Source organism: Anser anser (genome assembly GCF_964211835.1).
Source record: "Anser anser genome assembly, chromosome: 19".
Taxonomy (NCBI): Eukaryota; Metazoa; Chordata; class Aves; order Anseriformes; family Anatidae; genus Anser; species Anser anser.
In genome coordinates this window covers 14,203,950-14,226,212 of record NC_139740.1, presented here as the reverse complement: position 1 = coordinate 14,226,212, position 22,263 = coordinate 14,203,950, and the positions used below count along the sequence as shown (strand labels likewise).

Sequence of the window (22,263 nt, the reverse complement as noted above, 5' to 3'; positions counted from 1 at the left end):
CAGCACCCATAAACACCCCCACCTTGGGGCTTCGGTGCTGTGGGCAGGGCTGTGCTCACCTCTAGGGCCACCGTGCCGTGGCTGGGCAGTGGCATCGGCACCACCGCGCTCCCCTTCCACCCTGCCCGTGGGCTCGTCTTGAACACGGGGCTCGGGGCGCTGCCGGAGCGGGGACACCCCTTCACCCTCAGCCGCAGTGGCTGTGGGGCACGCACAGCCCCGGTGCACGCAGAGGCAGAGGATTCACACCCCAGCCTGTCCCATGGCTGTACCTGTCCCCCTTGGGGTGCAGAGGTGGCCACGGTGCCGTGGGGTGCCTGGGGTCCTGCGCCCTCCCTCTGTCCTGCTCCGCGTCCAGCAGGCTCTCTGCTCTGGATGCCCGTGGGATTTGGGGCAGGGATGTGCCCTGGGTGGGGGACAGCGGGTGAGCACCCAGCCTGGGGACAGCGCGGGGCCGGGGCCCCCCTGCCCTACCTCGGGGGGGGCGGTGTCCGTGCGGTCGGGGCCCCCCGGCAGCTCCCGCAGGTGGGTCTGGTACAGCTCCTGCAGCGCCCGCGGCACCGACAGCCGGCGGTCTGCTGGCGAGGGCACGGGGTGAGGGGCAGCGAGGGGGGGCAGCGCTGGGGCTGTGTCGCGACCCGGGGGGGACCTCGCTCCGTGACAGCCCCGTGACACTGCAGGAGCCCCAGCAAGCACCAGACCCCTTATCACGGCACAGGCACGGAGCGCCCACCCCCATGGGAACCCTGGAGGGGGCCCCTCATGCTGCAACACGGCCACGCTGTGCCCCGACAGGAGCATATCGCGACGTGGCCCATCTGTCGTGACAGGGTAAGCCCCAGGAGGGACGCACCGGCGATGAGCTGCCGCTGCTGCTGGATGATGCGGGTGCAAAGGGCGCGGGGCCGGCGGCTGCCCCCGAGCAGGGAGCGGGGGCGCAGCTCCGCGGGCTCCTGCAGCCCTCGTGCGTGCTGCTGGCTCCGCTGGAAGCACCGTGCCAGCTCTGCCTGCGGGCACGCAGCGGGGTCACCACCCCTGCAGGGCCAGCAGCCCTGCCATGGGGCCACCACCCCTGCCAGGGGGCCGCCACCCGTGCCATGGGGCCACCACGGTGCACGGGTGCGGGCAGAGCTGCCGGGGGATGCCCGCAGGGTGAGCCCCAGCCCAGCTCCCTGCTGATGTGGGTTTCATCCACGGGGCTCCCAAACCTTCTGCTCCCGGAGCCTGCCCTGCTCCTCCGCCAGTGCCACGAAGCTCTCACATGCCACGGCCACGTCGGGTGGTCCTGGTGCACCTGACTTCTCGTCCCCCATGTCCCAGTTCCTCTGGGTCTCGCCGGGACCATCCGGCTCCCTCTGCCCCTCCTTGCCCCACCGCCGTGCCCTCTGCTCCCAGCTGCAGGGAGCACGGGGTGGTCTCAGCACCGCCGCCCGGCTCTCGGGGGATCCTGGCTCTCCAGGGACCCCAACCCCAGAGGGGCTCCGCACCCCCGTACCGGGAGAGGGCGAGGAGGTGCCGGGATGCCTCCAGCCGGGCGCGCAGCACCGTGCCCTCCAGCTGCAGCAGGCGCTGGCGCAGGGCCGCCTGCTCGCGGCAGGCACCGAGCAGCTCCTCCCGCAGGCGGCCCAGCCAGACCTGGGCTGGGGACACGGGGCGTCAGCACCGAGCTTTGTGGGTCTGGGGGAGCACGGCAGGGGCTGGGGGTACCCTGGACGTAGCGGATGTCCCGGCGCTTGCCTGGCGCCGGCTCGGAGTCCTGCTGCCTGTCGGGGTGCAGGATGTCCCTGTGCAGGTTGGCCACGGTGCCACCACACTGTGCTACGCAGCACGAGGCGCTGAGCAGGTTGTGTCTCACCTGGGACGGGGATGGCGTGAGCACCCCACGGCCCCTGCACAGCTCCTCCCCACGCAGGGTCCCCAGGTGGGGTCCCTGAGCTGGTCACCCAGTGGGGTCCCCAAACAGGGTCCCCACGCAGGGTCCCCGAGCAGTGGGAGGCTGTGGAGCAGGGACAAGCTCCTTGTGCCATCCCTGCTGGGGGCAGCGGGGCCAGGGCTGCTTGGGGACAGGTCAGGAGAGGGCTGGCAAGGGCTGGGGGCACAGTGCCTGTGCCCCCCCGATCCTACCTTGGTGCGGATGCTCTTGGCACGGGCGGCGTAGGCGAGCGTGCTGCGGGACTCCTCGAAGGCGGTGCTGGCGGGGCTGATGTGGGCGATCATCACCGTGCGGCTCTTGCCCCCCAGCGAGTCCTGGCCGCGGAGAGCAGAGCTGAGAGGGGCTGGGGGGCAGCAGCCCAGGCCCCCCCCAGGCCCCCGCCGCACCTTGAGCAGGCGGGTCAGCTTGCTGTCGCGGTAGTTGATGTACTTGCTGCCCCTTGCGCTGCTCAGTGCCTTGATGCAGTTGCCCAGGGCCAGCAGCGACCTGTTGATGTGGGCTCCCTCCTTCATCCTCTGCCCGCGGTTCTGCGTCTGGGCCAGGGGGAAAGAAGGCAGAGGGAAAAGCCTGGCAAAAAAAAAAACCAAAAAAACAAGGCCGGGGGCTTCCCAGCCTTGCATCCCCCATGGGGGGGTCGTACCTGTGCTGCCCGCTTGGAGCCCGCCAGGTCGATCATGAGGAGCCGCCCGCGGCGCAGCGCCGTGCCGCGGTGCCGCTGCCGCACGGTGACCTGCAGCACGGCGTGGGAGCGCGACGACGTGCCGTTGGCGGCCGTGGGCTCCTGCCTCCGCCGCCGGTTCCCCCTCGCCAGCAGCCGCACGACCTGGGGCAGACGGGCAGCACCGGGCAAAGGGGGGGATCGCCGGCCCCTGGGACCCGCGGGCACCCCCTGCCTCACCTCCTCGGCGCTGGTGGCCGAGACCTCGGTGAGGCCGGCCACCTGGATGGTGCCCCGGGCGTCCTCCCGCAGCTCCAGGTAGCCCAGAGAGGGGTTCAGCAGGTCCCGCAGCGTCTCGTTGTAGATCTGGGGGGGCGGTGGGAGCTGGGCACGTCCCGCGTGGCGGGGGGACACACAGGGTCCTGCGCCGCGGCACGCCGGGGGGTGAAGCCCCCAGCTTGGGGCTGTGCCGCTCGCTGTCCCCTGCCCTCGTTGGAGAGGGGACGTCCCCGCTCCCCCCCGCACCTCGAGGTAGGACATGGAGACCTCGTACTCCGTGTCCCCGCCGGCGTCCTCGATGGCCTGGAAGAGGTCTCCCAGGGCACGGGCACAGACGCCAGGCTCGCCGTCAGAGCCCAGCATGGTGTGGGTCTTCCCGCAGCCTAGTGAGGGGGGACACAGCTCACCAGGGGCTGGGCCCCCCCCCCCGCAGCCCCCGCTGTGGGGCTGGCTCGCTCCCGGGCCCCCCCATCCCCGTGCCCCTCACCGGTGGGGCCGTAGGCGAAGACGGTGGCGTTGGAGCCGGAGAGGACGCCCGCAACGAGGCCCCGGGTGGTGGCACGGTACACGGTCTCCTGTGGGAGGGCGAGCGGCCCCGGGGCACGTCCTGCTGCCCCACACCGTGCCCCCAGCCCCACGTCCCCGTGCCCTGCCAGCCCCGAGGGACGCACCTGGGTGGCCGAGGTGTCGAAGGCTGCGTCGAAGACGTAGCGCTGCTCCCGGGGGCGGCTGGCGCGCGGGACGTCATCGGGGGCTCGTGTGGGGTCTCGCAGCACCACGACCTGGCGGGGGACCCGAGCGGGACTCGTGTTTCAGAGCCCAAATGACATCGCCTGGGGGCTGTTGGAGGGCTGGGCAACGCAGCCCCTGCACCAAGCACCCTGCCCTGACACCGCCCGCATCTGCCCCGGGGCCACGGCCCGCGCTGAGCCCGGCTCTGCTGCTGGCTGCCCTGGGTGCAGGGCGCAGGGTGCAGGGCTGCAGCTCCCCATCCCGGCTCTCCAGGCCGCGCACCCCACATCGCCCGCCACAAACACGCTTTGAGGGGCTCCCTGTGTGCCTGCCAGGCTGGGGAGCGGGGCACGGAGCCCTGGGGGCACCCCGGTGCGGGGACGCGCTCCCCAACGGGTCTGAGCCCTCCTAGGACTCGGTGCCATCCCCTTGTTTTGCTGCTGCGCCCTCGGTGCCGGGGAGCAGAAGGTGCAGGGCCGGTCCCGGTGCTGCCGGCGCGGGGCCCTTTGTGCTCCTCAATGTCCCTTTGTCCCCGGGCCGGGGCTCAAAGCCAGCTTTGTGCGCGGTGCCAGGGGGCACAAAGGCACCTCTGTGAGCGCAGAGCCCAAGGTGCCCGCTGCCCGCGCACCTCGAGCCGGTTCTTGATGCTGGCACGCCACAGGGACCCTGTTTGTCCCTTTTTTGCCCCCCCCCCTCCCCGCACTGTCCCCAGCCCCCCGAGCTTGCAGGTGATGCCAGGGCAGGGGGGGGGCCCAACGCCTCCCCCACCACAGCTGCCAGCATCCCTCTGCCTCCCGTTGCAATGCAGATTTTGACCTTTCTGGTAACGCAAACCTCAAAAAAAAAAAAAAAAAGCTGCCCTGCTTCCGAGCCCCCCCTTGCACAGCCACCGAGACCCCACTACCACCCCGGGCTGGGGACAGGGGGTCCCGTGGGGGTCCCATGGCCCTGCAGGAAGGGGGTCTCCTGGCCCAGAGCCCCCCCCAGGGGTTTTATCTTGCTGCTTTGTCACTGCAGGGTCCCCGCAGGGGCTGCCGGTTCCCCTCCAGCCTGCCCTGTGTTGGCATCACACGTGGCACCGGGCGCAGCGGGGTACCTCCCGGGGCGTGCCGTGTTTTGGGGGTCCCACCGCACCCCGGGCACCCACAGACCCCCCCCGTATCCTGCACGGGGTCCCGCCATACCTGCTCGTCCACGCGGTGGGCGATGGGCTTGGCCCCCTCCTGCAGCTCGGCTGCACTCATGGGACGGATGCGAAGAGCCACCTGCGAGACGCGGGCGGTGAGCGCGGGGACAGGGGGACATGGGGACACGGGGACACGGGTATAGGGGACACGGGGACACGGGGACACAGGGACAGGGGGACACGGGGACACGGGGACAGGGACCTGCACGCGGGCCATCGCCTGCAGGACTGTGCGGCGCAGCCTGGCTGGGGGCTGGCACGGCAGGCAGCTGATGCAGCCCCCGGGATCCCCCCCCCCCATGCTGCAATTAGAGGTTCGTTTTCCTGGGAAGAAAGCGAACACCGCTGGCACCGGCCTTAAAGGGGCAGCAAGGCCTCCTGCTGGCACCGGCCCCCCCCCGTTGACGTGGCGCGGGGACGGGCGACACCGGGAGCGTGGGGGCCGTGGGAGCAGGCGCCGTGCCTGATGCACCCGGGGACCCCAAGGGCCCCACCAAAGCACCCCGCAGTGCTGGGGTCGGCCACCCCGTCCCCCTCCACGGACGTGTCCCTGAGCCGCCTCCGTGCTGGTGTTGCCCTGCCCCAGCCCCGTGGGACCCCCAAATCCTGGTGTCCCGGTGCTGCTGCCCTTGGGGACAGCGTGCCGCCCCCCTCCACCAGCCCCCACCATCAGCCCCCGGTCCTGGCTGTCCCCTGGTGCCGTCGTGTCCTCGCCGGGGCGTGGGGGCCAAGGGGAGCCCAAAACAAGTGAAGCCCGGTGTGGGGTGCGTGGGGTACACACTGGTCCCCGCTCTGCAGCCCTGTCCCTCGATGTCCCCCCGCTGCCCAGCCCGCCTCAGCTCCTTCCCCAGCCCCCCGGCTGTCCCCCTGCCCTGGTCGGTCCCCTGGGGCTGTGCCGTAAGCACCACGGCAGCGCGGCCACCCTTGGGGACACGGTCCCGCTCCGCGCCCTCTCCTGGCTGCACCGGTGGCCCAGCAGCAAGAGCTGGGTGACAATTCACCGTCCTGTACAGGTCACGGCCGGTGCATGCCCTGTGGAAGCACCTTTCCACCTCTCGCCGCCGGTACAATTAGCGCTGGCCCTTAACGAGGTGCTCGGCTGAGCTGGTGCCAGGCTCCCTCCGCGCGGGGAGACCCCAAGGAGCTGCTCGGGGGCTGGGACGCTGCACAACGGGGCAGCAGCGGTGCTCAGCTGGGGCCTGGGGACCACAAACCCCGGCCCCCCACACATGCAGGGTGGCTCTGACAGCCCGCGCCTGCCCCCCATGCCCGGAGCAGTGCTTCGGAAGGGTCCTGCCGCAGGGATCCCCCCCAGCCCCGTTGCGGGGATGCTTCCCCACCCCGGCAGCCCCATCCCCTGCCACCAGCTGTGCCGTGGGGTGAGCACGGCGGGCAGCTCATTAATAATTGACTGGTGGATAAGCCGCCAGCTCGGCGGCTCCGTGATAACAGCCGGGCTGTGTTTACCCAGCGCTGATAACCCCGGCCCCCGGCACCGCAGGGGGGTGAAGCAGCTGGCGGGGCGAGAGGGGCTTCGTCTGCACCGGGACCCCGCTGCTCCTCGGGCTGGGGACGCACCACAGGGCACCCCGCTGCTGCTCCATCACGGTGGGCTTTGCTCCGTCGCCTGGCCAGAGGAGGGGAGGTGGAAGGGAGAAAGGACGCCGCCTTCCCACCCTCTGCTCAACCCAGCTGTGACAAAACAGGAAGCGTGACGTGGGAAGCTGCTGTTTATTCACGCTCCAGGAAAAAAAGAAAATCGGGAGGGCAAAGGGCCAAGGAGCATCTGTGAACAGCTCCACGGTTTCTGTGCGATCCACCGGTCCTGGCTCCGCTGCTACTCCTGTGGGGAGAGCAGGCGGGGGGGTCCGGGAGCTGCCCCACGGAGGCAGAGACCCCCAGGGGCCCTGCCTGGCGTGAAGCTGCAGGGAGCTCACCTTGGGAGCAACATTTTCCTCATCCTCTTCTTCATACTTGGGCAGCTCGCTCTCCTCCCCCTGCACCACTGCCTCCTCTTCCGTGTGCTTTTTAACCTGGAAGGCAGAGGCTGACCACATCTCCCCTGCCCAACCCCACCACTCCCCGTACCGTGGCACCGGGCAGCCAGGCAGGGCCGGGGGGGATCCCCCAGGGATTTCAGAGCCCGCTGCAGCTGCCGGGCCGTGCTGCTTCCAGTACCTTGCCGTGTAGGTGCTGGAACTCTGCCCGTGCCCTCCTCTGCAGCTCTGCTTCAATAACCTCAAAGAACTCCTTCTGGGCTCGGTCGAGTGCCTCTTGGGGACTCTCCTCCAGAATTTCCTCTGCCTCCGCATCCTGACCTTCCGACCTGGCGCGCTCCTTCAGCCGCATCTCCCGGTGCCGGGCCTCCAGGATTTTCTCCCTCTTCGTCTCCCTCTCGAACATCTGGGGCAGAAAGAGGGGCTGAGGGGCGCAGGGGACCCCATGGGGACACGGCCGGCCCCGGTGCTGTGCGAGCAGGGCAGGGCTCAAGGGCAGCACCGGCCGAGCAGGCAGCCGCACGCTGGCAGCACTGAGGGCTCCGCTGTGCGTGCATCCAGCCGCTCCAGCCGGCACGGCGGCTCACAACCCGCGGCGTACGTACGGCGTTGGCCAGGTTCTTCTCGTTCCTCTGCAGGGTGCAGAGCCCGGAGGAGATTTCCAGCAGGGTGACGGTGCCCAGTTTCGAGCCGCAGCCCACGATGCACCCGTTGTCCTGCAAGCGCAGGCTGGAGAGGGGCTCATCGCAGATCTGGGGAGGGAGGACGGGCGGATGTCAGCGCTTAGCCCTTACCTGGCGCCTCGAGGCAGGAAGGGCTGGCCGAGGCGGACCCACGTGCCAAAATTTTGGGCTCCAAGGCTCACGGGGGCCAGCCGCTGCTTGACGGAGCACACCCAGAGCCCTGCGTGCCCCCCATCTCCTCACCCCACCCGCAGGCGATGCCCACTCCATGCCCCACGGCGGTGCCGGCGCTGACCGGGGCAGCCCCTGCTCCCTCCCCCCCCCAAGGAGGGAAGAGGATCGGTGGGGACGGACCTTCAGGCTGAGCGAGGGGTCGTTCTGCTTGAAGAGGAAGTCCCAGACGTCCAGGGTGCCGTCCATCTTGGTCGTGAAGAAGACGGCCGGCCTCACGGTGCTCCAGCAGCCGGCCGTCAGGTAGGAGAGGTGGTACCTGACGGGGACCCCGTGCTGCTGGGTGCCACGGGATGGGCTCACGGCCCCGAGTCCCCTGGTCCCAGCACTGCTGCTGTTACACACAGCCTCCAGCACATGATTTTAGCCCGGGCTGTCTCTGTTCCAGCACCCGCAGCCACGTTAGCACCTCTGGCTCAGTCCCACCACCTCCACCTGGGCACAGACCCTGCTGGTCACCTGCCCCAGACACGCTCTTCCACACAGCAGGAGGATTTTTTTACAGGACAAACACACACACTGCCACCTACTTGGTCCACATAATTGACGACTCCTTGGCCTCCTCTGACCAGATCCGAGCAGTCCAGTCGCCAACCGTCAGGAAGATTTTGGGGTACAAAGGGTTCCTGGTCAGGGCGTAGATGGGCCCGTGATGGCCGCTGTAGGTGCCGGCGATTTTTTCGGGGGGTGTCTTGGCCTTGCGGTTGCAGGCGATGACGATGCCCTGCTCTGTGCCCACCATGAACTTGGTGGGCTGAGGGTGGGAGCAGGAGAGAGCAGCCATCAGCAGGCTGGGGACCAGGGGACCCCGCTCGTCAGGGGACAGCCGGGCAGCGAAGGGCTCTGCTGCCCGAGCAGGGGAGCCAGCTGCAGACAGCGACGGAGAGAACGGAGCCCTGGGACCCATCGTGATCCGGGGGATTTAGAGACCAGCTGCCAGCAAGCTCCCCGTGCTTTGGGAGCACGCTGACTCCCAAAGGGGGGTGAGAACCTGCTGCAAGCTGCAGCACCGTGCTCCCTCTGTGCATCAGACTCTTGTGCTGCTCCCCGGGAGCCCTGCCCCTGGGGGTGACCTGGCGCTGCCCGCCCTGCTCGGGTCGGGTTGGCTCACGCTCCTGCCGCGTTAGGACATTATTTGTGTACAGGGAGGATGATGCCAGTGGCAGGCCAGGGGATCTCACCATGGTGGGCTCAAACTCCAGCGTGATGGCGCCCAGAGCGTTCTCCAGCAGCCCCTGGCGGGTGATGTCCAAGACCAGCGTCTCGGTGGGCTCGGAGAGCTTGCGGATGTCCCACCACAGCACCTGCAGGGGACAGGCACCGGGAGAGATGCTGCGGGGCAGGGGCTGATCCTGCTCGGCCGTGGGTGCTGTGGGAGCCAGGCTGGTGCTGTGTGCGTGAGTGCCCGGCCCTTTCCCTGCCCCTGCCCCGTACCTGCCCGTCGGTGGAGGCCGAGAAGCACTCGGTGCCCGTTTTGGACTGCAGCCAGATCGCGCCGTACACGGGGTCCCTGTGGCTGGCCTCCACGGCGGACACCTCCACGGGCAGCCCCCCTTTCCTGGTGTCCCAGTAAGCTGCGAAAGAAAAGGAGCTGTCAAGATCTGCACCAGCTGCCTTTGCCTGGCTCCCTGGAACCAAACAAGTGCCCCCCCCGGCTGGGACCCTGCTGCTGCGATCACTCACAGGGGTGCCCACCCCGAAGGGAAGCACAATTTGCACCTTCTGCAAATGCCAAGCTAGGCAGCAGCAACGTATTAAACAGCCGCGGCGTTTCTTCGGTGATCATCTCTGCGGCAGATGCACTACAACCCCAGAGGCGATTAATCCTCCCAGCTCCCCCCACCCGCTCTGCACAAGGGGTTGCAGCAGGACCAGACGTGGCCTAAGCAGCGCCCCAAAGAGCAGCTCTTACGCTCGGTGCTGCTCAGAACCATCCCGCGTGACCTGACCCTGGCTGCGCTCCCCTCCTGCGTGCCCTAAGGGCAGTGGCTAACGAAGGCGGGTCCCCAGGGAGGGCAGCAGACATCCATCCCTCTCTCTGCCTCTGACAGGCAGCAGAGGACAGGTCAGGGTGCAGGGCTGTCCTCGGTGCAGCGAAGGTTGGGCGGCTGGGCCGTGGTGGCAGCGAGCCGTGCGCGCTCCCCCTCGCTCATTTTTAATTAGGCAATGGGATGTGACGGCGTGCGCTCCGCTGGGCCAGCGCCGCACGCCTGGGGAGGCCGGGGTGAAATCCCCTCCCCTCCATCACCTGCGGAGCGCGCGGTAACAGCCCTGTGATGCATGCCCTGTCAGATCCGATCGCTGCTGCAAATGGCAAGGAAAACATCAAAATGAGAGCAATTAAATCAAAGGGCTCGCGTGGCCAAGTAAATAACAGAGCCATAAAATGAAGCTGGCAAACAGGGGCTCTTTTCCAGGCACATGAAGCAGCCGCACAAGAACAACGCAGTGAACGAAGTGACGGCAGCTCTTCTGGGCTTTTGCCACACAAAGATACGGGGCAGCGGGTGGTGCGGGAGCACGGGGCCTGTGCTGCTTGGAGGCCTGATCCTGCCGAGCTCTGGCTGCCCGGAGTGCCTGAGCACCCCTGGGGAGGTGTGGGCCTGGGGACAGGGGTGTCCCACGCCATCCTTCAGATGTGTGCGTGTGCCAGCAGCCCCAGGCGTCACGCACCAGCCCCTCTGGAGCTTCCTAGGTAAATCCCCCAACAAATCGTGTCCCCCTGGGCACTCTGCCCTGCCCTCCCCTCCATTCCACATGCTGCTCGGGTCAGCACGCGCCTCTCTCTGCACACCAAGCCCCAGGGCTTCAAGCCATCCTTAAGATATTCCCAGCTGCAGCATTACTGCCATTATGTCATTTGTGACGTGGCGGTGCTGGAGCCAGGCTCCTGCTGGATTAAAATGAAGCCGGAGCCTCGTTACCACGGCCTCACACACAACCCTTCTTCCTCACCCATCTGCCCGTTGTAGCAGCCTCCCACCAGGACGTGCGCGTCCTTGGGGTTGTATTCCAGGCTCACGAGAGGGGACGACGGCTTGAGGACCAGCTCCGGCTTGTTGGGGTTTTCTGCCGAGAGGGAACGAGTAAAGAGCAGAGCACAAAGACAGCCCAGAGGTACAGCACCCCACCTCCAAACCAGCCTCTCGGCGCCACACGCCAGGGAAGAGAAGTGCCCTGTCTTTGCCCGCCAGCCTGAGGACAGACCCCTGGTACACAGCCCCCTCTTCTTTGCATTTTTCACTCCTAAACACAACAAGTTTGAGAGAGGCTTTGGCAGAACGGGACAATTCTCAGCCTGGGCTTGTGCTGCCTCTTCCTTTCTTAATCAAGCACAAGCAAACCACAGGAACACAAGAACCACATAAGAGACGTGTGGCTCAGCTGCCTGTTGTGGTGGCGGGCGCTCGAGCTCATGAAGCCATGTAGTGGGATTTTAGTGGTTATTTTCCACCTGTTGGCCAGCTTTCAGGTCCCATTTCTGCCCTTCTTTACATTGATCTGTGGGCAAAACAGAAACCGAACCCCTGTTCCTCCCCCTCTGGAGTGTCGTGAGGCTTCGTTACATCCGTGAGATGCTTTGAAGGCACAAAGTGCTTCCGCAGCAGCACCATTACCGACCGGTGAGTTCTCTCATTCCCTTACCCAGATCCCAGATGTACGAGTCCAAGCTCATGTCTTCTGTGTTTTGCTGGAACTCCAGGCTGGAATAAGCCACTGCCAGCTTCTTGCATCTGTCAGGGTGCCAGGAGAGATGTGTGGCTGTCCTCTTCGTGACGTTTGGATCCCTTTTTGGTAACAGGACATCGAAAAAAGATGTTAGTTTGTTAACAGTTTCAACATGTCCTGGGAATGCTGTCTCCCAAAGGAAGCTGTGGGAATCACAATTAAAACAAGCTACAGCTCTCGAGCGTTGAGTGCAGGAAACGATTCTCCTGGGAGCCGGGTGGGGGAAGAAGAGTTGATGATTTAATAAAGTCTTTCCAGTTATACATTTCTAAGAATCCAATTACGTTACTGGATCTGACTTCTAGAAATGACCTAGCAGCCCCTGACATTTAAAAACAATCTTTGAGGCACTTAAAAAAAAAAAAAGGTTCCTAAAAGGTTCCTGTCTAAAGTGCTGTTAGAGGATGCTCAGAGCTGCATCCATCCCTGGACTGTGGCATCTGTCTCCAAAGTGCCTGGGCAGGGCAGAGAGGGGAGGAACAGACGGAGCGTACGGAGGTACTGAAAGAGCAGTCAGGCGTTGGGACGGGTTGCCCAGGGAGGTGGTGGTGTCACAATCCCTGGGGTTTTCAAGGAAAGGTTGGACGTGGTGCTTGGGGACATGGTTTGGTGGGTGATATTGGTAGTAGGGGGGCGGTTGGACCAGATGATCTGGAGGGTCTTTTCCAACCTTAAGGATTCTATGATTCTCTGTGGGGCTGTAGCAGGTCTCCCCATCCACAAACCGATCCTAATGCCGCTGGTTTCCCCTCCCTTCCCTCCAGGGCAGTTTAACAGAGGGCTCAGCTCACGCAGCCGCCCGCCGTGGGGCTGCAGAGCCCGGCAAGCACCACGGCCCAGCGCAGCCAGCGGCACTACCTGATGACATTGATGGTTTTGGCGGAGGGGGACTCGTCCTCCAACTCTGCCTCCTCCTCCTCGCCGAAGTACTCCTCGTAGATGTCGATGGCGTTGTTCTGCCTGACGCAGTGCTCCATCAGCTGCGGGCACAGCGCCGCTGAGGCCGTGCCGCCGCGCGGGGGGCAGCAGGCGGCCACGGAGGGCTGGGGGACGGGCAGGGCCTCACGGTGCCGAGGTGCACGATGGTGTTGATGTAGTTCTCCTCCTTCTCCACCTTCTTCCGAAAGCGGGCCGTCTGCTCCAGCTCCTGGGGGTTGATGTCTTTGGGCCAGCCGCCCTCCACGTGGTTCACGCCGCGGGTTTCCACCTCCACCCGCTCCGTGTTGACCTGTGGGGAGAGGAAGAGTGTGGGACTGGGATGACGGAGGTACGAAGGGATGGAAGAATGAGGTGATGGAGGAAGGAGGCGATGGAGGAATGAGGCGATGGAGGAACGAGGTGATGGAGGAATGAGGTGATGGAGGAACAAGTGATGGAGGAACGAGGCGATGGAGGAACGAGGCGATAAAGGACCGAGGCGATAGAGGAATGACATGATGGAGGTATGAGGTGATGGAGGAACGAGGTGATGGAGGAACGAGGTGATGGAGGAATGAGATGATGGAGGTATAAAGCGATGGAGGAGCGAGGCGATGAAGGTACAAAGCGACAGAGGAACGAGGCGATGGAGGTATAAAGTGATGGAGGAACGAGGTGATGGAGGACCGAGATGATGGAGGTATAAAGCGATGGAGGAGCGAGGCGATGGAGGAACGAGGCGTTGGAGGAACGAGGCGATGGAGGTACAAAGCGATGGAGGAGCGAGGCGATGAAGGGATGAGGTGATGGAGGTACAAAGCGATGGAGGACCGAGGCGATGGAGGAACGAGGCGTTGGAGGAGCGAGGCGATGGAGGAGCGAGGCGCCCCCCCCCCGGCCGCGCACCTCGTGCTCCGACATGTCGCTGCCGTGCTGCACCGGGGCGTCCACGGGGCTGCGCAGCACGAAGGCCTCGGCCAGGCTGGGGTCGGGCTGGATGTCCACGCACACCTCGGCCGGCCGGTCGGAGAAGCAGCAGGGCCGCCCGAAGTCGCTGCGCCGCCTCGTGTAGACGTGGACGATCTCCATGGCCCGGCTCGGCCTTGCCCGGTCCGCGTCCGCCGCCGCCTGGCAACGGGAGCGCGGGGGTCACGTGCTGCCGCCGCCGCCATCTTGGGAAGGGCAAGGCGGGGGGGGTGGCCTCTGCCCGCCGCCATCTTGGGAGGGTAGAGAGCTGTTAATGAGGCTTGGTGATTAGCACGTAGCAGCAGCTTCCTAAGGGAAAGCAGCTTCCTAATCTGTGTGAGGGTGGAACCAACTGGCCCAGGAAGTGGTGCCTGCAGCCCTGCTGGTCCCTACGTGGAGCAGGGGGACACTGCCAATGTCCCCTTGGCAGGGGAGCAGCCACGGCCCCGTCCCCGCTGGCACCCAGCCCCGGCCCTCTCCTGGTCCCGGTGCTGCCGGAGGTGCCAGGGACGGCTGCAGCTCACGGTCAGATGTGGTAGAGCCGTGCCCAATGGCCTCAGCACCCAGCCACAGGGCCCCGTGCAAGAGCCGAGGTCGTGGAGTTGGCACCGCGGGGACCCTGTGTCCCCAGGGTCTGCCGAGCGCTCCACCTGTCCCCAAGTGTGCCAAGGCCATCTCCGAGAGGAGAGCGGCCACAGAAACTGCACAAGCTGCGACCCAACGCGCTGCCCAGGTTTAACAGCGCGCCGGGCACCGTTATTCCCGTCAACCACGGTGCCTGTCCCACCGAGGGCACCTCCGTGCACCCCTCGCACACCCACAGCCTCTGTCACCCCCCTGTCACTGCCGGAGCTTGCACCAGTGCAAGCTGCAGAGACGCAGCCACGCGCTTTGAGCCCCATTAAAAACTGCTTCAGCTGTGAAGAAGAAATGCACGGCCTGGTGTCTGCAGCGGGCTGCTGGTCCCGGCCATAAAGAGCCCCCAGCCCTGCAGAGCCAGGCACGCTGGGGTGGGCGCAGTGCCCTGACTGGGGACACTGGGGGGACGGGGACAGATGCATGTCAGCTCCGAGAAAGCAAAAAGAAGGAGATGAGTTTAGTACAAGTGTTTATTGTCTTTTCCCCTCAAGGGCACATACAAATCAGGCAGGACTCCCGCTCCTCCTAGGAGGAGTCCTCATGAGGTTAGTTCACATGCGCTGAAAAACAGCTCTGCTACCAGTACCGTTACATCAAAACATTAAAAGCAAAAAAATAAAAATAAAAAAACGGGAAGTTCCAACAGCACGTAATGCTAGTCACATGTAACATGGACAGACGACGTTAGGGGACAGAAGGGTATGTACAAGTTATCTTTAAAAGACACAGTGAGTCACTGCCATCAAGTAATAACCCCAGCAGGGCTCTGCTTGCCCCACGGACAGCCCGTGCCCCCCGTCTGCGGTGCTGTCAGCTCAATGTGAAGCTGGCAGAGCAGGGAGCAGGGAGGGACGAACGACCAACACCAGCAGCACAGGGGCCCGGAGGTTCCCGGGACAGCCCACCCCAAAATGAGCAGCCACAAAGGCCCCGGTTCAGCTCACGCTGGTTCTCCCTGGCTCCGTCCCAAGAGCTGTGCCCTTGCTTAGCCCGAAGCCCCGGCAATGCCAGGCAGGACAGCGGGGACGTGCCCTCCCCTCTTGGCACAGCCAGCCACAGGGCTGCATCCTGCTCTGGGGATGCCCGATGTCCCTAAACCTCTCCAGGGGGTTTGTGGTTACCCCGGAGCCATCCTGCACAAAAGAGGGGAGCCTGCCCCAGGGAGCAGAACTGCCAAAAAGAGCCTACAGACCAGCCGAACACCTCCGACCGCCGTGCGCTGCAGTAAAACCGAGCTGCAGCAGAGGCAGTGAGCCGCACGGCACCTCTACCCTGCAGGTAACTCGTAAAACCCAGACACAAAGCGAAGGAAAAACAGCAAGGCCAAAACACCCCTACCCTACACCCCCGTACCCAGGGCCAGAGGGCAGCACGGGGACGCGGGGAAGGCGCCGGGATCACTAGTGGTTGGGTCTGCATTGCTACGGGGGCGAAGGAGCCGCCGGCCGGGACCCCGCACGCGGGGCAGGCAGCCCACGGTCCTGGTCTTTGCCCTCCAAAAAAAGGAAGCCAGACGCAGCCCCCATCCGTGGTATGAAAACCCCGAGCTGGCACGGGTGGGAAGGGGGAGAAGGCGGTGGGCACGAACCATCCCCAGCCCTGGCGGTGCAGCGGCAGCCCCGCTACCGGCCGGAGACGTGCTGTTAGTGCCGGGAAGCGTCCCGTAAGGCAGGCAGGAAGACGTGAGAGCCAGCAGAAGCTGCCGGGGGAGGAGAGCGGGGTGTGAGGGGCTCCAGCAGCCAGGGCTCGTCCGCCTCTCCCGGGGGGCTGCCCCAGACCTGTGCCACGGGGAGCCGGGGGTCTTTGGTTTCCATCACGGGAGCGCCGGGGGCTTCTTCTCCTCCCACGGAGCTGCTCGGGGCCAGCGCGCTAGGCTGGGAACTCGGTGTTGAAGGGCCTGACGTGCTCATCGGTGACGGACAGGTAGGTGGCTCGCATGCTCGGGGAGTACTGCGGGGAGAGGGCACGCAGTTAGCACGGCCTGAGCCCCCCCCCAGGCCCCCAGCCACATCCCACCCAGCCCCACGTCACCGGCGGGCTCGGAGAAAGCCTGAGGATGGAGAGGGAAGGTTGCTTCCCATTTGTACTAATCCCCAATTAATTTGCTGTGCTCATGGCTGCGGGGACAGGCTGGGTCTCGCCAGCCTCTCCCCCAGCTGGAATTTCGGTAAGACCCCCAAAAAAAACCTCCAGCCCCTGCCCTGCCCGCGGCGCACAATGGCACTTCTCCAGCACTGGGCCACAGGGAGGGGCGTCCCCAGCCAGGCATTAAGGAAGATTATTTCAAGTTTGTTATTTTGGACCGCTAAAGTCCTTCCTCAGGGATCTGAATCCCGGTTAAATTAGACCATTCAGGGCAGGGAGAAGCGCTCAAATTAATCCCCGCGTCCGTCCCCCCCTGGGAACAGCCCTGCCAGCTGCAAGGTCTGCGCAATCGGATTAGAGCCTCCCGCAGTGGCGCGGCTCCGCGCTTTCACCTGATGGCAAAAAATTGTCCCTGGCAGGGGGGAGCACGGGGACCCCGAGCACCCCGTCCCCGCAGCAGCCCCCGAGCCACGTCCCCGGCACCATCGTGATGCCACCACCGTGCCCGCGAGGGATGAGCTGGCACGGAGAGGAGTTGGTGCCTCGGGTGCAGGCATCGAAGCAGATTAAATGCTGCCAGAACAGGAGGGAGGAGAGCCAGGCTGAGACAGGAGGGGGATGGAGATGGGGAGCATTTCCAGCCCCTGGGCACAGGGGAGCTGCAAACCAAATGTCTCCAGGGCCTGGGGACAAAACGCAGCCCCCTCGCTGCCCCCAGCAGCGAAGCAGCCCCAGCAGAAGGGATGGGATCTAATCGGGAAGCTGAGGACGGGAACCCAGCCGCTGCCCCAGGACCACGAGGGGGAACGAAGCGACTTGAACTTACTCTTGGTGGGCAACTTAGCTCCAAAATAATTGATGCGAAACAAAACAAAACAAAAGGAACAAAAATAAAGCAGGTGTTATAACAGACAGGGTGGGTTAAATAAGCGGTGGGGAAACGTAAACATGCACGGACTAGTGCAGAAAGTGTCCTTTAAAAGTCTGGGGATAAATAAAAAAAATAAAGCAGACGGCGAGGGAAGGCTATTTTGGTCTCCTCCGAGCACGTGGTGGGTAACCTCTCCCTGCAGCCCCCCCGGGATGGTGAGGAACTGGGTTAGCAGGGCGGGCCGGAGAGATTCGCTCCCAGATCCCACACGTCCCCCGCACGGGCAGCAGGGGAGGGGGCGCAGCTCACCCGGCCCCTTCCCCGAAACAGAGCCCTGCAGGGATGCTGGACGCTTTTTGTCTGCCACAGGGGGCTCCTGGGCACTTGGGCACCCCCCCACCGCCCCCTCACAAGAAGGATTTGGCCTCGGCCGCCCGCCGTACCGTGGGGGGGGGAGAGCCCCTGCCGATCAGGGGCACGTTCTCGTAGCGCGGGTTCCCACCGAAGAGCGCGGCTTGGTTCCTGCAGGAGCCGGGGGGGGGGGGGGATGAAACCTCAGAGCGGGGGGGCGCAGGGCGAGCCCTGCGGGCCCCGGGGACCCCCCAAGGGGACCTCGGTCTCTCACATGTACTCGGAGACGGGGGCGTTGGAGATGGTCTGCGCGGGGGGGTGCAGGCTGCTCTGGCTGCCCAGGCTGCTGCTGTAGCTGCAGAAGCTGCGGAGCTGCCCCCGCGCCGGGTTGTGGGCGGCGATGCGGCGCGCCTGCGGGTTGAAGGGGTCTTCCTCGTCCATGTCGTCGTAGTCCCGGTCCCTGCGGGGGTGGTGGTGGGGTGCGGACACCGCGATCAGCCCCTGGGGGGGGGGACAAAGGCAATGAGGCCACGCGGGGAGGGGGGCTCGCCAGGCTCACCTGCCCGCTAAGTGCTTCCAGGCGCGCGGTGTGGCGCAGATGATGGTGGAGAAGGAGGCGGCCACCAGCAGGGAGAAGAGGACCAGGTAGAGCAGCCCTTCCACCCCGTCGTAGCAGATGCCGATCAGGGCGTCCAGGTAGTCCTGCAGCGGGACACGCGACGGGGCTGGGGGCTTTGGGGGGGGGCTGGGGGGAGCCCTGGGGGCCGCACGCGCCCGTCCCGGCCCCCTGCTCACCTTGTGCAGACCCCGGCAGTCCAGCATGGCCGTGAGCTGGTGCAGGCTGGTCTCCGAGGCGTTGAGGAGCTGCTGGACCCCCAGGAGGTCTTTCTGCAGGGAATGGGGACGGGGTGAGAACAGCGTCGGAGCGGGGGGGGCGAGCCCTGGGGGGCACGGGATGCCCCCCCCTACACCTCACCCCATACCTCAGCCGTGGGGAAAAGGGGCAGCGCGAACTGTATCAGGCCCTGGGTCTGGATCTGCATGGTGGTGAGCGAGCGCTGGAAGACGGTGAGAGCCTGCGAGGGGCGGCAGGGCGACCGTCAGAGCCCACCGCCCAGCCAGCCCCCACCCCGAGGGGCTCTGCGCCCCCCGTACCTGCTGGAAGGGGTTGCTCAGGCTCTGCTCGCAGTACAGGTAGTAGTGAACCACCTCTGCAAAGCAAAGGGAGACATCAGCGTGAGCCCCCCGCGGGGCCGAGAGCAACGTGGCGGGGGGGGGCTCGGCGCGGAGCACGGCCCCCTGGAGACCCCAGGAACATTTTGGGGAGCACTGGGGTGCCCCCGCGGCTGGTCCTTACCCGCGCTGATCTCGCTCTCCGTCTGGTTCATGATGAACTTGTCCGGGGCCACGCAGAAGTCGCTGGTGCCCTGTAGGGACGAGACGGAGCACGGTGGGGGCCGGCGGGGCGCTGGGCTGCCCCCCCCTCACGCTGCCGCCCCGCGGCACCCACTCACCACCGCCACCGCCGTGTCCAGGGCCATGGAAGCCCAGCTGAGGACGAGGGTCAGGAGCCCGCAGCACAGCATCCTGCGGGGAGAGGGGTGAGCGCCGCGGCACGGCGCCGCGGGGGGAGCCCAGAGCCCGTCCCCGGGCACTCACATGGTGAGGAGGCAGCGGGAGCGCTTGGCCAGCCCCAGGCAGGCCAGCAGGCAGATGGTGAGGACGAGGATGAAGAAGAGGAGGTAGGCCAGCCACCTGGGCGCAGAGGAAGGGCACCGTCGGCTCGTGCCCCCTCCCCAGCCCCGGGGGACGGGGTGCTCGGGGGCGGGGGCTCACCGGTAGTACTCCACGTAGGCGGCGCGGGCAGCCAGCGCGGTCAGGTCGGCGCTGACCCCGCGCCACACGGGCAGCCCCGAGAGCTGCAGCACGACGCTGCCGGCCAGCTGCTGCAGGAACTTGAGGGTCTGCAGGTAGTCGGCCCGCGGGGCCAGCACCTCGCTCAGCCGCCCCAGGTGCTGCTCCAGCCCCACCTGCAGCTGCAGCGTGGTGCCCGCCACCTGCGGATGGGGCGCACGGGGGGGTGAGCATAGGTGGGAAAGGGCTGGGGGGTCCCCTGGGGCACGGACAGCGGGTGACACCTGGCCAAGGACAAAGCTTAGGGGCAACCCTGCCGCCCCTGTGGTCACCCCATAGGTGAGAGCTGGGGGGGGGGGGGGGGAGGAGGGGGCTGACACCCTCCAGAGGTGGGCATCTGCGTCCCCAAACCAACGGCGGCGCCGAGGGGCGCAGCAGGGAAGGGGAAGGGTGGCAGAAGCCCTGCGGGGACGGCCCCGGCGCGGATAACAAGGCACAAAGGCCCCATTCTGCGGGGCTGACGTCAGCCTCCCGCGCTCGGCCACGGGGGCTCAGCCCAGCCCTGCCGCGGGGCTGGGGAGGGTCCCCGGCAGCCCCCCCGCCGGCAGCGGGAGCACCGGCCCCGTTCCACGGCAGGTTTCCCCGCGCCTTCTGCCCCAGGAGACGGTGGGGAGAAGCCGCAGGAAGGCAGAGCGGCGCCCGGGGGGCACCGAGGGGGTCGGGGGTCCCTGCCCCGCAGCCCTACCAGCGAGTCGATGCCGGTCAGGGTGTGGTTGGCGTTGTCCAGGGCGTAGAGCAGCTGGTAGACCCCGTCGTTGGTCTCGCTGTTCCCATAGAAGCCGATGCCGACGGCCGTGCTGCGGACAGAACGGGGACCCCGGGTTAGAGAGGGGGGGAAAACTGCCCACCCCAACGCCTCGGGGTCAGGGAGCTGTGGGGACACGGGATGGGTAAGGGGCGCTCCTCGGAGCGTCCTTGGGTCCACAGACCCCACACCAGGGAGGGCAGAGCCCGGGCAGATGGGGACAGGACCGCAATGGGGACACGCTCCGAGGTGGTGACCGCAGCGCTTGGGGACACCCGAGCCCGGAGCTGCTCCGTGGGCTGGGCACGGGGAGATGAAGGCAAGGCAAATTAGGGGAATCCGCTGGAGGAAACCCGCTCGTGAGGAGCAGCACCGTGGGCAGAGGTCGGAGCCTCTCCCTGCCTCCCTCCCTGCAGGGGACGCCCACAAAAACGCCGCACGCGGGGCCGTTCGCCCCGATTAGGTCTCTAAAGGCTCTCGCGGCTGCAAACAGACCCCGCCGGGCTCTCCTGTTTCGGGGCTGGGGGTCCCGGCTCGCGGAGCTGGGGGGCGGCGAGCACCTTGCACACGCGCGTGCCCCCGGGGCTGGGGGGAAGCGATCACGGGATGAGCACGCCGAGCTCATTAGTGACATTTGCCTGCTCCGGGAAGCGTTCAGAGCCGGACACTGCCCGGGCAAAAAGAAAGCCTTTGTCTGGCGCAGGACGAAAGGCGGCCGCGTGCTGTCCCACCCCGGCCCCGGCGCGGGACGGGGGGTCGGTGGGGGGGGCTCGGCAAAGCAACCGAGCGCTGCCGGGTGCAGGAGAGCCCCCCGCCTAATTGCTCCGGCCACAATTAAGGGCAGCCGCGCAGGGGGGCTGCCAGCTGGGTCACGCTGCCGCCCGCCATCTGCTCCGCGCGGGGATTAGCGACCCGGCCCCGCTGCCGGCCGGGATTAACCGGGAGGGCGGCACGGCCACGGGGGGGGGGGGACGGGGACGGGTCCCCGGAGCTGCCCCATGGGGACGGGGCCAGGCGGTTTTTAAGCCTCCAGCACCCAAATCTGAACAAAGCGACGTGCGGTGGGGTGGGGTGGGGTGGGGGGGACACGGTGCCAGGACCCCCCTCCCCGGTCTCACCAGCAGATGAGGCCGGCGGTGACGGCCATCCAGGTGACACAGCAGGAGTGGGGCCGCTTGGTCTCGGGCTCCTCGTCCCTCTTGCAGCAGCACAGGCAGATCAGGTAGGCGGTGAGGAAGAGGAGGTTGAGGCCGAGGCAGACGGCGGCCACCAAGCCCAGGAAAAGCAGCGACTGGGGAGGAAAAGGGTGAGGGGGGAGACGCTCAGCGCCCCGTGGGGGGGGCAGCCGCTGGGGAAGGAGCCGGGTCCTGCTCCCCGGGGTGGGGGGGGGGGCACTTCCACCGTGTCCCGGGGCTTCCCACGGGACGGTCACGGGGAGGAAAGAGGAAGCGGCGCCGTCACCGTCCCTGCTGCCCCCCCCTTGTCCCTGCTGCCCCCCCTTGTCTCTGCTGCCCCCCCTTGTCCCTGCTGCCCCCCCCTTTGTCCCTGCTGCCCCCCCTTTGTCCCTGCTGCCCCCCCCTTGTCCCTGCTGCCCCCCCCTTGTCCCTGCTGCCCCCCCTTGTCCCTGCTGCCCCCCCCTTTGTCCCTGCTGCCCCCCCTTGTCCCTGCTGCCCCCCCGCCTCGTGCAGGACACGGCGATGTTGCAGGGGGTGCCCAGGGATGCTGGGGGGCTGCAGCGGGTGCTCAGCGCTGCCCCCCCCCCCAGTGCCCCCCAGTGCCCCCAGTACGGCTGGGGGCTCGCACGGCCCCTGCCCCACGGCGGGACCCACTGCAGCCCCGGCTGGGGATGGGGATTTCGGGGGGGGCATCACCGGGAGGGAAGCGGTGCAGCCCCCCGAGGCCCCGTTATCACGGGGGGGGGGGGGGCTGCGGGGGGGTGGGATGCGCGTCCCCCCCCCTCCTCCCTGCACGGGGGAGGGGACCGAGCCCCGGGCGGGGTCCTACGGGAGGGGGGGGGGGGAGGGGGCACGAACCGGGGGATAACGAAGCGGGGAGGGGGGCACGAAGCGGGGAGGGGGGGTGCACAAACCGGGGGGGGGGGGGGGGGTCGGTACCTGCTGGTATTCGGGGTCCCGCGGGCGGAAGGCGGCGGGCACGGGCTGCAGGCGCAGGTCGCGGTGCGGCACCCCGTGCAGCCAGGCCGCCCACCAGGGCGCCAGGTAGTCGGCGCGGGCGGGCGGCATGGCGGGGACGGCGCCGGGGCCGGGCACCGGGCACCGGGACGGGGCCGCCGATGGCTGGGGGGGGGGGCGGCGCCGCGCCGCCACGCCGCGGGCTCCGCCCCCT

General features: G+C 66.9%; 3 protein-coding genes across 5 annotated transcripts; all 3 read right to left on the bottom strand.

Moving 5' to 3' along the window:
* Nucleotides 1-877: 877 nt before the first annotated feature.
* KIF19 (kinesin family member 19) lies at nucleotides 878-6,370 on the bottom strand. Its single transcript, XM_083805078.1, has 11 exons — nucleotides 4,787-6,370; nucleotides 3,542-3,652; nucleotides 3,358-3,445; nucleotides 3,117-3,253; nucleotides 2,832-2,957; nucleotides 2,574-2,756; nucleotides 2,320-2,466; nucleotides 2,125-2,247; nucleotides 1,496-1,855; nucleotides 1,209-1,395; nucleotides 878-1,007 (listed from the first exon to the last, which is right to left on the bottom strand). The coding sequence occupies exons 1-10, from the start codon at nucleotides 5,456-5,458 to the stop codon at nucleotides 1,258-1,260; spliced, it is 2,085 nt and encodes a 694-aa protein (XP_083661204.1). The 5' UTR covers nucleotides 5,459-6,370; the 3' UTR covers nucleotides 878-1,007; nucleotides 1,209-1,257.
* Nucleotides 6,371-6,505: 135 nt separating this feature from the next.
* DNAI2 (dynein axonemal intermediate chain 2) lies at nucleotides 6,506-14,264 on the bottom strand. Of its 3 annotated transcripts, none has more exons than XM_083805084.1 (13): nucleotides 13,253-14,264; nucleotides 12,495-12,656; nucleotides 12,287-12,408; nucleotides 11,345-11,487; nucleotides 10,655-10,768; nucleotides 9,134-9,273; nucleotides 8,881-9,003; nucleotides 8,230-8,453; nucleotides 7,823-7,958; nucleotides 7,376-7,537; nucleotides 6,967-7,191; nucleotides 6,726-6,821; nucleotides 6,506-6,631 (listed from the first exon to the last, which is right to left on the bottom strand). In XM_083805084.1, the coding sequence occupies exons 1-13, from the start codon at nucleotides 13,433-13,435 to the stop codon at nucleotides 6,626-6,628; spliced, it is 1,836 nt and encodes a 611-aa protein (XP_083661210.1). In that variant the 5' UTR covers nucleotides 13,436-14,264; the 3' UTR covers nucleotides 6,506-6,625. The 3 variants fall into 3 exon arrangements, with proteins under 3 accessions (XP_083661210.1, XP_083661211.1, XP_083661212.1); XM_083805085.1 differs by having other exon boundaries at nucleotides 7,391-7,537; XM_083805086.1 differs by having other exon boundaries at nucleotides 12,287-12,384.
* Nucleotides 14,265-14,403: 139 nt separating this feature from the next.
* Nucleotides 14,404-22,263, bottom strand: TTYH2 (tweety family member 2). Its single transcript, XM_083805089.1, has 14 exons — nucleotides 22,032-22,263; nucleotides 21,036-21,208; nucleotides 19,858-19,969; nucleotides 19,095-19,315; nucleotides 18,918-19,013; nucleotides 18,773-18,845; nucleotides 18,616-18,685; nucleotides 18,414-18,469; nucleotides 18,242-18,334; nucleotides 18,054-18,146; nucleotides 17,818-17,960; nucleotides 17,533-17,718; nucleotides 17,351-17,429; nucleotides 14,404-15,901 (listed from the first exon to the last, which is right to left on the bottom strand). The coding sequence occupies exons 1-14, from the start codon at nucleotides 22,158-22,160 to the stop codon at nucleotides 15,821-15,823; spliced, it is 1,605 nt and encodes a 534-aa protein (XP_083661215.1). The 5' UTR covers nucleotides 22,161-22,263; the 3' UTR covers nucleotides 14,404-15,820.